We start from the raw sequence: 13,112 nt of genomic DNA on the forward strand, positions 1-13,112 counted from the left end.
TATGTATATCAGAGCTTAAGATTGTGTAGGGGAGGTTTGGTACACATCCCACCCTTATGAAGAAATTGGTGCCTTTGTTAGCTGAGCTAGAGTAAATATGAAACTGGACAGTTTTACATGATAGTAAACTGTTGCCAGTCATCTTAAAAAGGACTACTCCAGAAGATTATGAAATCGCATACTAACATACTATTTAGTATGTCCGAAAGCCTAGTAGCTACTAAATGACTGTCAGAAGTGAAAGCATACTATCCAGTAGGCAATACACATCCTTTTGCATTATAATTAGATGTTAACTTAGTTCAATTAAAACCTACTCTGGGAGGCAGAGGGGACAGTTTGGGTCATCTTTTGGGTGACAACTCAAAATAAACCCACATATTTTCATTCGGGTTTCTCTGACTTGCAATGAAATATGACTAAGGAGATGGGACAAAATGGTGGCATCAAATTTGACGTTAGAGCTACAATCCGGGAATTATTTTAAAATAACGTTTGAACCAATATGTATGGAGTATGTATGCCAATACTGCCACTAGTACATCTGCAATGTTTGGAGGTGGTCTCCCTACTATTTCATTAATACATTTAGAGACCCTGGTGTGGATAGGACAAGTGGTTCAATGTCAAAATTTGAAGCGGAGCACCGGACTGGACACTAGCTGCACCACCATCTTTATTGTAGTTTGGACATGGTTGAAATTACCTACCGCTGTCGGGAGAGGGAAACGACGGCTATTAAACTTCTGGATTGTAGCTTTAAGGTTGGACTCAGCAGTGTGAACTGAGAAACATTTGTGCAAGCTAAAATGAATGAGGCCAATTTATTAGCATATTCTTTGAAAGTGCAGTAAATCTTGCTTGTGTCACCCAATTGCAATCAGTTTTCATATGATTCATACACCCCACTCCTGAGTCCATCTAAAAAATAAAAAAAACTTACAGGAGCACTGACATCTTTATGGTACAATAAACTGACCTCTAAATCTTGCATCTCTGAAATCCTCCCAATTACTTAGCCTAGGTCCCATCACTACAAACCCAAGGCAGCCTGCTGCATGACATAATATAAGTAACTGGGCAATCTGACTAGATAATGAGATCGAACTAAAAACAAAAAGACAGGCCTCTTATCGGCTAAAGTACAAATAAAAACAGAACAGACATTTATTGTGCCAGAATCTACTGTACATAGTCAGAAACATAATGTAGTGTACCATGTCATCCTTAGATACTGAAATTACAGCAGCATGTAGTGAATCATATAAAAAAAAGGCTAAATGGAATGCTTTGTTCAGTAATACTGATTTGTACCATATAAGGAGAGGGAATGGGTGAGGAGGAGGAGGAATGCAGTCCAGTCTTATTAACATAATAAACAAACCCAAATGCACTGTAGAATGAGTGAAGGAAAAGAGGTATGATATTACCATAGGAATAAATTGGTATATGGCAAGTACCTAGGGTTTACATGTTTTTTTTATCTTTCTTTTGGTCTACCTGAACTTTCCTTTACAGGTAACCACACGCACAAAAAAAGAAGTCTGTTAACTAATTTAAGACTTTTTCCTCCTCACGGAGTCTCTCAATATTCAGCATCTCCAAAGTCTCTCCATTATAAGAATATAAAGACGGCATCCCGTTGTGCCAATCATGTGTATCGTATCGTATTTAGAGACAAAAAATGTTAATTTTGGGGGGTGCGTAGGTCAAACAGTGCTTTTGGTGGGCAGCTCCGTGCTGTTGTGCCGCGTCTTACGCGACGTTCCGTCGTCCCGCGGCCGAGCCTTCTGTAGGTTAGACATGGCGGCCGTGCGCTCAATGTCAATGAGTGCGTACAGCTCTGTGCGTCGCGTGGGCGTGGTGGGGTGTAGAGGGGAGGTTGGCGTGCGTGGCGTGTGGGGGTTGCTGCCGTCCGAGGCTCCCTTGTTGCTGCCCCCTCCCCCACTGGCCCCGGCGCCACTGTCCATCTCCACCTCGATGTAGTTGAGAGTCTTCGCCGGCTCCGCCAGGCCGCCGAACGGCAGCGGTCGGCGGAAGTCAAAATTGAAGATGGTGGTTCCCTCTGTGCGGCGCCGGGCCGTGTCGGGCCGATGGGCGCTGAGCGGAGCCGTCACGTTCTCTGTGTTCACGTAGTTGTGGGAGGGCTCCAGGGAGGCTGACAGCGGGTGGCTGTAGGAGTGGTGGAGCAGGCTGTGGTGGTGATGGTGGTGGTGGTTGTAGCCGTTTAGCGAGGGCGTCTTTAGACCACCGCCCCCACGGCTGTTCTCCTCCTCCTCGGAGCTGGGCTTTCGGGTCTCCCAGACAGGTGGTAACGCAGGGAGGTTCTCGTAATCCAGCAGGGCCGTCCGTCGCTGGGCAGAGTTGTTGACATTCTGAACGTCGGGGGTGAGGGGGGGCGGGCGGTGGCGACGGGGGGCCGTGGCTGGGTTGGGGGTGGGGGTGATGGAGGTGGGGGAGGCTCTGGATGCAGAGGCAGAGCCGTTGGAGTGTGTGTGGGCCGGCTCGGCCTCAGCGGCGGCCTCCTTGGCACTTTGCTGAGCGTCCATGTGGCCGTTAGTCTCTCCAGGTTCCCCGCTCTCATGACCTCCACCCTCCCCAGCCGCCTCCCCCTCCTCCGGCTGCTGGAGCTGCTTCTCCTTCTCCCGCCTCTGTACGGGGGTGGGGCCCAACACAAAGCGCACCCCCTGGGGCTCCATCAGTACCTGGGGCTCCGGCTGCGAGGGCAGGGCCAGGGGCTCAGTGCGGACCCGGGGAGGAGGTGGGGGAGTTGGGGGGCACTGGGACTGGGGAGAGCCGGGGCTCTCCAGAGGGGTGGTAGCCGTCAGCGGGCTGGGCTGGTCCTCCAGAAGGCCTGTGGTGTTGACGTAGGTGTGTACCTGAGGTCCCCAAATGATTACAAAATATATATATTACACATTATTTTGCATGTTCTTTTTTTGCATGTTCTTTGACTAACGTATACCTTGCGCTGTCCATTTTCCAAAGCATACCGCTATTTTCTAGGGTTTTGAATGATTTTTCCTACCTTCAAAGAAGCCAAAATCAACATTGAGGACTTAATTTGCCTGTATTATTGTCTCCGCCAGGCCGAAGGCATGGCGAGAGAGTATGTTTTACCCTCCGTCCGTCCGTCCGTGCGTGCGTGCGTGTGTGTGTCCTGTCTGTGTGTTACCAGCTAATCTCCGGAACCGTTGGCCCGTTCGCTCCCAAACTGTGCACACACACTCCCTGGATGCCAATTCAGAACCTCTGCCCCAATTTTTTCACATGGGCCTGTTATAGCGCCACCAGGAGGCTGATTTGTGCAAAACACATTTTTTTATATAACTCCTACAGATTTTATCCAAACGTCATGCAAATCGGTACACAGTATCTCTATAGTCATGTGATCAACACGGATCTGTCCGGTTTCCCATATTCCATCCTCATTGCCTATGGTTGGCTTCCAAAGTTTGCAGGATTGGTCCGTTTTGAACAAAAAGCCTCAAACTATGCACGTAGCTTGCGATTTCCATGAAATTTCACACGCACATTCCCACTAGGGCGAGGAAGAAGTGCCACCATTTTCACATTGGCCTGTTATAGCGCCACCAGCAGGTCTAATTTAGCAAAACACATGTTTGGAACAAAATGCCTCAAATCATGAATGCAGTGTCTGATTGCTGTGAAAGACCTAAGAATAAATGGCACCCTTTTCACATTGGCCTATTATAGCGCCACCAGGAGGCCAGAATAACGTACCTGACCTGGCGGAGACCTGTGCTCCGAGGAGCACTTTTTCTAGTTTTTTATGTTTTCATAGTTGAAAGTACAGATTGATTTGAAAATTGTTCATGACTTTGAAGAAATGTTGACGCAACAATAGAAAAAGAGAATGTTGATGTAACAGTACAAACATAACAGGTTTTCACTGTGAATTTAACTTGCATTTATGATACTGTTGTGCTAATAGAGGACTCCATTACTGCTAATATTTATACTGTTAGCGCTACACACTACTTCTACAGATATTGTTCCTGCTGATTCTAATATCACTACAACTACTGCTGCTGCTACTGACAAGTTAATATGTGTGCATTGTCATCTTACCGCATCATCAGCCACCAGTAAAGGGTGTGTGGACTCCTCCCCCACCGAGGGCAGGCGGGTACTGGCCACAGACGGATGGCGGGTGGAGGGGTGAGACGGGGCCTCGCCCACAGACGGGATCCTGGTCACACCATTTGGCACCGTGGGCACGGAGTAGCCCAGAGCTACAAACACACACACACACACACACACACACACACACACAGATTCCATTAATGACTGTTGCATTACTGCTTGTGTGTGTGTGTGTGTGTGTGTGTGTGTGTGTGTGTGTGTGTGTGTGTGTGTTGCCTGCAGGCGGGTGTACATGTGCTTTCATGTGTGCCTGCAGGAATGTATGTGATGAACTGTTGAAATATGTGGTATGTGTGTGAGTGTACCCAGGGTAGAAACTCCATGTTTTTGTGGCTAATGAATTTCTAAATTCACCTGCCACTTGCACAATTCTAAAGATGGGGCTTTTAAAATAAAACATGACCCTTAAATGATGGCTGCCAAAGAGGCATGTACGATAGACAAATTAACCTCCCGCCAGACAGACAGACAGACTAAATGTACTTGTAATTTTCCACTCTGGTGTACCTGCAGGAGTGTGTGGTGTATGTTTGTGTGAGGTAGACGGTAAAGATGAATACGTGCAGGTGTGTATTATACTAGTAGGAGTGCGTGCACGTGTGTGTGTGTGGTATACTTAGGGCTGTCACGATTACAATTAAATTAATTTGATGATTAATTGTCACACAAATAATTGTGATTAACGATTTAATTGTGTTTTTGGCATTGAACTTTGGAACATATGAATACAATTTTAATTTCTGTTTGGTTTTTAGGCTTCATAGTCACAAATTGCACAGGGCAGATATCATAAATGACTTATTTATACAAAGAAGTTACTGACACATTTAATAATATTATACTTTCAAGAATATGTAAAGAAAAATAGCGGAAATATCTACAAGCTACACGTCACTTTGTGAGCTTTGTAAGCTTGTAGATCTGCCATTTAATTTTTCAACATGGAAACAATTATGACGATTATGAAAATGATTGCGATTATCTCAAATAATTGCGATTAGCCGATTATGTAATAATTGTGACAGGACTAGGTGGACTGTAAACGCTAAATTCCTGCTGCACTGTGAGGACTGTGTAAGGTAGACTGTAAAGACGGATGAATACCTGCAGGAGTGTGAGGTGTGTGTGGGGCCTGGTGGTTGGGTTCCAGCACGGCCTCCTCCACAACGCTGATGCTATGGCTGTGCATCACTTCCTGCAACATGTTGAAAATCTCCTCCGCCCGTGCACACTTGAAGGCAAAGATCCCTAAACACACACAAACACACAGAGCGGGAATTGACAAGTCAGTATCCAAAGAGTACAGGTCACAAATCATCATCTTTGTGTCCCTCAGTGTCCATTTTGTTGACAATTTTACATAAATATTTGAGATAAAATCTTCTTCCTCGAAAACTAGGTTCTATGGAGCTTAAATATCATTGAATTAGACTGTAATAATATTCTAGCCTTCTCCTCAATACAAATGTCTGATAACTGACAATCAAAGATATGGAGATAATACTGAATTAATGAATATTTTCCACAAAGTACACAGAAATTAAAGACCTATTGTATAATTGAGAATGAGATGTAAGCCAGAAAAGGGCCATAGATTTAAGGGAAATAGACTACAATCAAACTACAGTAATTAAAACAAATTATTTATTTTTTTTGCCAAAACTATATGATTATCTCAAATGGTTACCAAACTTAACACTGCCTCTCTCAAACCAGGCACTAAAATGGAGGTGAAGAGATTAATCGGTAAAGCCTGATTTATACTTTGTAGCACGACAGTGTCACACGACATAAACAGTTGTCACGCAGTAAAAAAAATAGCCAATCTACAAGCCTAAGATGCTACGTGTTGTGAGCTTGTAGATATGCTAAAAAAAAAAGAAAACGCCAGGTTGAAAGTGGTAAAGAAGACAATGGGTGCAGTGCTATCGAAGACGGCTACTAGAGAACACACAAACCAAGGGTATGGAAACACATCAAGGACAAACCACACATGGTCCCATCTCATTGAGACTGATAATAATCACTGCAACTGCAAGGAAACGCTTCACACTGGGAGGGGAATATAACACACAACACTATAAAGAAAAAGGTACAATTCCCAGTCCAATGATAACACCACAGACACACCAGCATGTACAGGGGGATCAATACTGGATGACAGGTCACAGTATTGGGTGGTCATGTTATGAGATGGGGAAAGAACACAGCGTGCCTGAGACTTACCGCACACAAGAACCTACTGAACCCCTACAAACCCCAGCTCTCTCTCTCCACCTCATCCTTAAGAAAGCATGGGGTCCAAAAACAATGGCAAAGGTGTGTCATGGCAGTAGCAGAAACATGTGATTTGTGATAGATTGGCTAGCACAACAATGCAAAAATTACACTGTTGGCTAGAAATAAGGTGATTTGAGCAGGTAATGTCACAACTGCACAGACATCTAATATGACCAAATCAACTACACCCCACTGAGGAGTATATTTAGCCCTCCCCCCAATAATTATAAGAAATGAGACAGCGAATCTTTTAACATTAGTAAATTATGCATTTCAGCGATAATGGCAAAAAGGTTTGGTTTTACATTTATACACTGATATATGAGTGAGTGGAGTTGAAACGCAGCAATGTGCCATGCAGTAAACTCATAATCAAACAAACTCCCCCGTGGTCAAAAGAGAGTCCAGTAGAAAATTAACTTTTTTCTTTTCCAAGAACAAAAACAACAACTGAAATAATGGTAAAAACTACAACAAGCCCTGTATGAATTTCATCATCATGATGTCAATACCGAGAGGGCGACACTGCAAACTAGGGCTCCAACTATCAATTATTTACTTAATTTATTTAATTAATCTATTTATTCCTTTTTCGATTTATCGAATAAATTATTATATATCAACAATCAGTTAACCACTTAACACATTATTTTATACTTCGAACAATGGTGTTGTGAAAATAGACAACCTACAAGCTCACAACACGTCGCATCAAGACACGTTGTGAGCTTGTAGATCGGCTATTTTCACTTTTTCTTTGACAATTAAATAAAACAAACATTAACCGTTGCACCCCTACTGAAAACAGTGATTTCAACATGTACCCTGTCCGGTCTGGCAGCGCCGGCCACTCTCGAATGAGAAGAGGTTGGAGTCATAGCCATAGCGACGCAGGCACAGGTAAGGCCACCTGACGTCGTCGCGGCGATGGGTGTGGAGGACCAGCTCGCCCTCCGTCAGCTCCATCACACCTGAGCCCAGCTCGTTCCCATCGTCATCCACGTTGATCACCTGAACACACATTTATTTATTCATTTTTAAGGGTTAGGTTTTTTTTTTTTTTACTTTTCTGCCTTTATTGGTAATGGCAATGCGCCAAAAACTGTATGGATTTCAAATGTCAACATCTTACTTTTTAACTCAATCGGACACATGGCCACCATTTTCAACTTGAATTTAACTGTACTGTTTTTTTATGACTGTTGTCATATTTATATAATTATATTATTAAATTAATTAAATTATATAAAATGCTCTGAAATGCAAATTCACCCTTTAAACTTTGTGGCGGGCAGCCACTCTCACAAATATAATAGACTGGTGGTCCTTGGTAAAAAAAAAGAAAATGGAAGAGGTCAGTGAAGTTTGCCTGTGACATGTTAGTTACTCAATTTAATCAGCCACTTTAACAATCAACCATCAACCGACAAAGCTTGTGTGCTGTGACAGTAGATGGTGAATTTGGGGAAGAACCAGCTACTGTAGAATTATGGGGGAAAAAATATTGTTTCCTGCCCTGGGATTAGAGATCAAATTAAAGTTAACAGGGAAACTTTGAGAGACATAGGAAAAGGTGAATTCTCATTATACATTACTAAACCCACTTTAGTGTAAGGCCAGGCATAGTAGTTAAAGAGTACACTAATGTGTTATTAAACATTACTAAACCACATTAGTGTAAGGCCAGGGATAGTACTAGTTAAAGAGTACACTAAAACATTTCTGAGCTGTAACACACATAATAAAACATGTCAACCCTAGTCATGGTTTCAAACACCTCCTAGAATACATCCTAAAACCCAAAATGTAGGCCTAATGTCTAAGTGCTGCCACCTTTGACCCTACTGCTTCCTCTAGCCCTGCCTAGAAACACGATATCGATCACACATCTTTGACGAGATCGAGCAGATCGCCATGAATTCACACGTTACGTTGTTGTTATATTCTTGTCGCGTGTGTGGGTTTCGGATTTATCTACAGCCTCCCGATCGAACCTCCAAACAGTCACAATTATTAACCCATTGAGACCTGAAGCCGATCCTACATGTCTCCTAAATCTCAACAGTTTTCTGAAAAACGTATGTTTCTATATCAGTGGTGCTCATCTTTTTCATGTCAAGGACCCCCAAAATGATATGTATTTGACCGCGGACCCCCATCAAAATATTTTGTTCCAGGGACCCCCAGAAGCAAAGATTTGAGTTAAAAATGTTCGCTTTAAAAATATATTATGTTCAAAGATTTGCACACATTTTCACGATTTTTCAAAAATAGCAGATCTACAAGCTCGTAGCGCGGCACTCGGTGCCGCGCTATGAGCTTGTATATCTGCTATTTTTGAATAGCCCAAAGTGTAAAATAATGCTTTTTAGCTCAAATCTAAAAACGACACAGTTCCAGGTCTTAATGGGTTAAACAAACACGTCTGATGTCTACGACTGGGATCTGGACAAATCTGAAAGTGATCCTGTAGTTCAATCTGAACTGGCAATAGCAATCTGTGGACGTCGGTCGTTAAATGTGTGATGCGTACTAGTCTTTTCATTGTTGGGTTTAAAAATTCTCATTGTGTGTTCGAGGTGCTGTGGTTTAGAACAGATTCAGTTAAATCGAGTGCAACTCCACCCAGCCCATACATCTATGCCTGCCTGGGATGACTTTCACCCAATGACTTTGTTTCATCGGCCCTATACTCCCCCCAAAACACCTCCATCTCACTTTGGTTTATTTCGAAATCTATGTAGAAGGCGTGGACAGGCTGAAAACGTTTCTCTTGTTACTCTTTAACATTTTATCCATTAACCAAGACAGCAGGTCATTAATTTCCCTTGTCAGTTAGACTTTTCTTCTTTTTTTTTTTTTACAAACCATACATTTTTTAGAATAGAAACGAACTATAAACAGTGGCCATGTTGCCACAATGGCTGGTCAAATATAGAATTTTAGTCAGCCACAGCCAAAATTAACCAACATTTTGGTTAGTGGCTGTTGCCAATTCCCACCCCACATTTTTTCACAATAACATTTTAAATACAAAAGAGAGAGTGCGGGAGTTTGTTCTCACATCTAGTAAGGTATTGAGTAAGCAGAATAAGCTGGGTTGGTGGTTGAAACAAGTCAACCACAGTCATTAGTGAATAATCCTGGGTGTGGGTTGACAAGACTCCCACTCACTATGGAGATGGTGTTGAGACAGGCAAAGGCAGGCACTCACCTTGAATTTGCTTTGATGATTATCTGGGATCGACTCTTTCTCTGGACAGCTTAAACAGCTACCCATGGCTTCTTCAGAGCACCATCAGATGTCTGAAATGTAAAATGTTCAATCAAAATCAAATTGTAAATCATACTGATGATCCCAAAGCATTTGTGTGGGTGTGTGCAAGTTTAACAACAACAACAAAAGAAAACAGAGTTTCAACACATTTTCCATTAGAAAAGGCTATTTCTAGAACCTGTTTTTATGAGTGGATTTGAAGAGCTTGGTTGATTTTCACTGCATTGTATAACAGTGGTACAGCAATTTGGCTGCCAAGTAGGTTGGCATAGAGCTATTTAATACTCTTTAACAATAGAAATTACTATACGAGTACAAAGTGGTAAGAGTAGTAAACTTACATATTTCCCCCCCCAATGGTCTTTAATACAATTCAAGCTTTTCCAAGATCCTCAGTTGTATCCCATTCATCTTCATTTAACTCATAACAAATGTATTTAATTGAGATCTGCTCACCTAAATCCTGCCACCAGTACCCCTGGTTCCATCCTCAGAGGCTGAGGGACACTCATGATTTTTGACCCTTTCCCAACATGAACACCAATTCTGTACTGGGAGGGGGGGACAATCAGAGATGTGTTAGCCTGCATAAATTATTAGCGAAATGTGCGCCCAAGCAGACACCGGACAAACTGACATCATCACGAATTACCCGTTTCTTCAAAACAGCAAGCAAAAAACTGATTTGTGTAAACTATCCCTGGGAGGTGGTTTCAAGTGACCAGTCAGCAAAAGATGCAAAAAACCTTATGGAAGAAAATACTTTGCGTTGACAACAAAGGTCCATTAACCAACCAGGGATTCTCACGTTCTTTGTGTTTTAATACAATAAGATGGTCTATACATTTGCAACAACCAATAATCTATACCATATAATTTATCTTCAGATGTTAACTTTTAAGTATTTCACTCAGCTATGTTAGCCAGCTAGGGGTGTTTACCAGTCATCGTGTAGACCAGTGGTTCTCAACCTGATGATTTTGGGTGGGGGTCCCCAGATGACAGTAAAGTGACAATTAATAAGTGACTAAGAAAGACCTTTTTAATACCTAAAGAAAAAGACCATTACTGCATCAAAAGCAGTCAGCAAACTATACAATAAAAACTGGTCAAACACTGGCCAAATTGTCTAATAATATAAGAAAGAGACAAAACATTCGAAAATAGCCGATCTACAAGCTCACAACGCCTCACTTGTAGATCTGCTATTTTCCACAATATTTATCTGGGGGGGGTCCCCATTTCAAAGATTCTTTTGGGGGGTCACGGCCTGGAAGGGCTGAGAACCACTGATGTAGACAAGAGGAGAATCAGATGAACAAAAGTCAAGACTCAACTGAGTCGCACCGGCTGTTATTATCTAACTTGGGAAAACATTGACAAACTCATTAAAACATCTCATTACTCTTAAAGGACAACTTTGCAACTTGTAAAGTACCATTCACTGCAGTGGTACGACGAACGACAGTGTAAATGGCAGCTAGTTTAGTTAGCACAGAGCTAATCTATAATCTCGCGTAACCAACAGAACTGTATTGCAAAAACGGAGGTCCGCTTCAGTGATGCCAGGTTGTGTGAGAAAAATAAGCAACTAGGTCCATGAAAACAAGCCAAAAAGAACCGACTATTAGGCCACATGAATAATTTTCAAAAGAAATCTTGGGCAAAGATTGAAATATTTTTTCAAACATTCTTCTAACAACACAAATTTGGTACGGGAGTCCCTGGCACAAAACATTTACAGATGGGGGTTAGGGGACAAATACATATTAATTTGGGGGTCCTTGACATGAAAATAGTTGAGAACCACTGGTTTGAATAAGAATACAAAAGTGTAAACAAGCCCAAGAAACAAGCCCCAAAAACAGCAACTACTAATATTTACAAGCAACATTACAGTAGAAGACGCCCAAAGTCGCTTATAATAAGCGGACATGGCAACATTGGGCTGGTTACGCGAGATTACAGCGGCTGGGATACACCAACGCATTTAGCTTTTAGCTAAACGTCTGCTTAGGCAGCCACCATACATACATACACACAAAAATAAGTGTTATTTGATGAAAACTGTTCTTACCGTTGTCAGGTTCAACGAAAGCATCCAAACTTTTCCCGTTAAAAAAAGACGGTTCCAACTCAAAAGGTTATTGTGACAAAACAACGCCAGTTGAACCAACCAGCTAGACAAGCTAGCGTTAGCCTAGCCCTGCTACTAGCCTAGCTTAGACCAACATAGCCTCCATCTTTCCTCTGCGTCGCTCGAGCGCCAAAAAAAAACAATCACAACTTCTTTCAACGGTGCCTAACGCTCATTACTGCCGAAAACAACGCGACAAAAAACGGCTTAAATCCATCAACAGTCCCTTGTGTTCCAATATATGGAGGAAAAGTCGGGCGAAGTGCGCTTTTCCTGTCCGAAAAGGGAGTTTTTACTTCGGGTCGGATGGTCTTTTCTGGTCGCTACTAGCCTCGCTCGGCTAAATCACTACAACTTGGGCTAAACTTCCGATAGAGTTCCACGGACTCTCTCTTTCGCAGATGTTTCGCCCAGGTGGGCGTGGTTTTGAGGTTAGGTTAAGGCAGTGGTTCCCAAACAGTGGGTCGCGGACTCATTTTTATCGGTCGCGACTCGCAATTAAACATCCCTTTTTTAACTTCTCGTTTAAAAAGAAAACAAAAGATTTTCATTTTTTTCCCCACAGTTGTTCATTAAAAAAAAAATCTAAATTCCATTAAAAAATATATCAAATAAAACTTTAGAAGTTGTATTTCTTCACGCTTACAAAGCGTCGCAATGCATTGAGCTTGTAGATCGGCTATTTTCACTAGTTTGGGTATCAAAGCCCCCCCCCCAAACTGTTTACTGTACATATTTTTCTTTTTGATACCCCCCCCCCCCCCCCCCAACTGTTTGTGTGCGTGGGAACTCATTTTACACAAGTTGACCTTGTATCGTGAATTGTACTTCCAGTTCCATGTACTGTTTCTCATGTCTTACTAAATAAAGTACACCAATCAATCAATAGACCAATTATTTGTTTACTAACATTGAGCCTGGACGCACAGGTGATTGTTTCACGCAATCAATTCCCAACCTGTTTCGGGGTGCACTGGTTTCAGCACACCCCAACCCCCTCTTGTGTGTGTTGGCTAGTGAGACGCGTCCTAACGAGACCTGATATAATGGGTTTCGTTGCGCGCATACTGGCTGCACGCAGCCAGTATGACGTCGTCTGTTAAGGGGTCTATACATCAGTACAAAGGACCCCAATGGAAACAAGCCATAGCTTTCTTGGGTTTAAAATCCTCTAAGCAGACCTTGTATTGAACTATACTTTCCTGTGCTTTTTTTTGTAAACTGCTAATAAAGTATTTAATCACTCAATAG

The 13,112-nt window shown here is 42.4% G+C and overlaps 1 protein-coding gene across 2 annotated transcripts; it reads right to left on the minus strand.

Moving 5' to 3' along the window:
• Nucleotides 1-805: 805 nt before the first annotated feature.
• frs2a (fibroblast growth factor receptor substrate 2a) lies at nucleotides 806-12,237 on the minus strand. Of its 2 annotated transcripts, none has more exons than XM_084059107.1 (7): nucleotides 11,802-12,237; nucleotides 10,181-10,270; nucleotides 9,662-9,753; nucleotides 7,272-7,458; nucleotides 5,272-5,415; nucleotides 4,093-4,256; nucleotides 806-2,879 (listed from the first exon to the last, which is right to left on the minus strand). In XM_084059107.1, exons 3-7 carry the CDS (start codon nucleotides 9,725-9,727, stop codon nucleotides 1,710-1,712), a joined length of 1,731 nt encoding a protein of 576 aa, XP_083915233.1. In that variant the 5' UTR covers nucleotides 9,728-9,753; nucleotides 10,181-10,270; nucleotides 11,802-12,237; the 3' UTR covers nucleotides 806-1,709. The 2 variants fall into 2 exon arrangements, with proteins under 2 accessions (XP_083915233.1, XP_083915234.1); XM_084059108.1 differs by having other exon boundaries at nucleotides 10,181-10,275.
• Nucleotides 12,238-13,112: the final 875 nt, after the last annotated feature.

Source organism: Gymnoscopelus microlampas, assembly GCF_963454915.1.
Source record: "Gymnoscopelus microlampas genome assembly, chromosome: 6".
Classification (NCBI taxonomy): domain Eukaryota; kingdom Metazoa; phylum Chordata; class Actinopteri; order Myctophiformes; family Myctophidae; genus Gymnoscopelus; species Gymnoscopelus microlampas.

Bases quoted from the DNA above. Each gene is read 5' to 3' on its own strand.
- frs2a (XM_084059107.1), bottom strand. From the start codon at position 9,727: ATGGGTAGCTGTTTAAGCTGTCCAGAGAAAGAGTCGATCCCAGATAAT. The intron at 5,416-7,271 runs GTACATGTTGAA...GTGTGTGTTTAG, and splicing joins GCGCTGCCAGACCGGACAGG to GGATCTTTGCCTTCAAGTGT. The intron at 2,880-4,092 runs GTAAGATGACAA...TGGGGACCTCAG, and splicing joins TACTGGTGGCTGATGATGCG to GTACACACCTACGTCAACAC.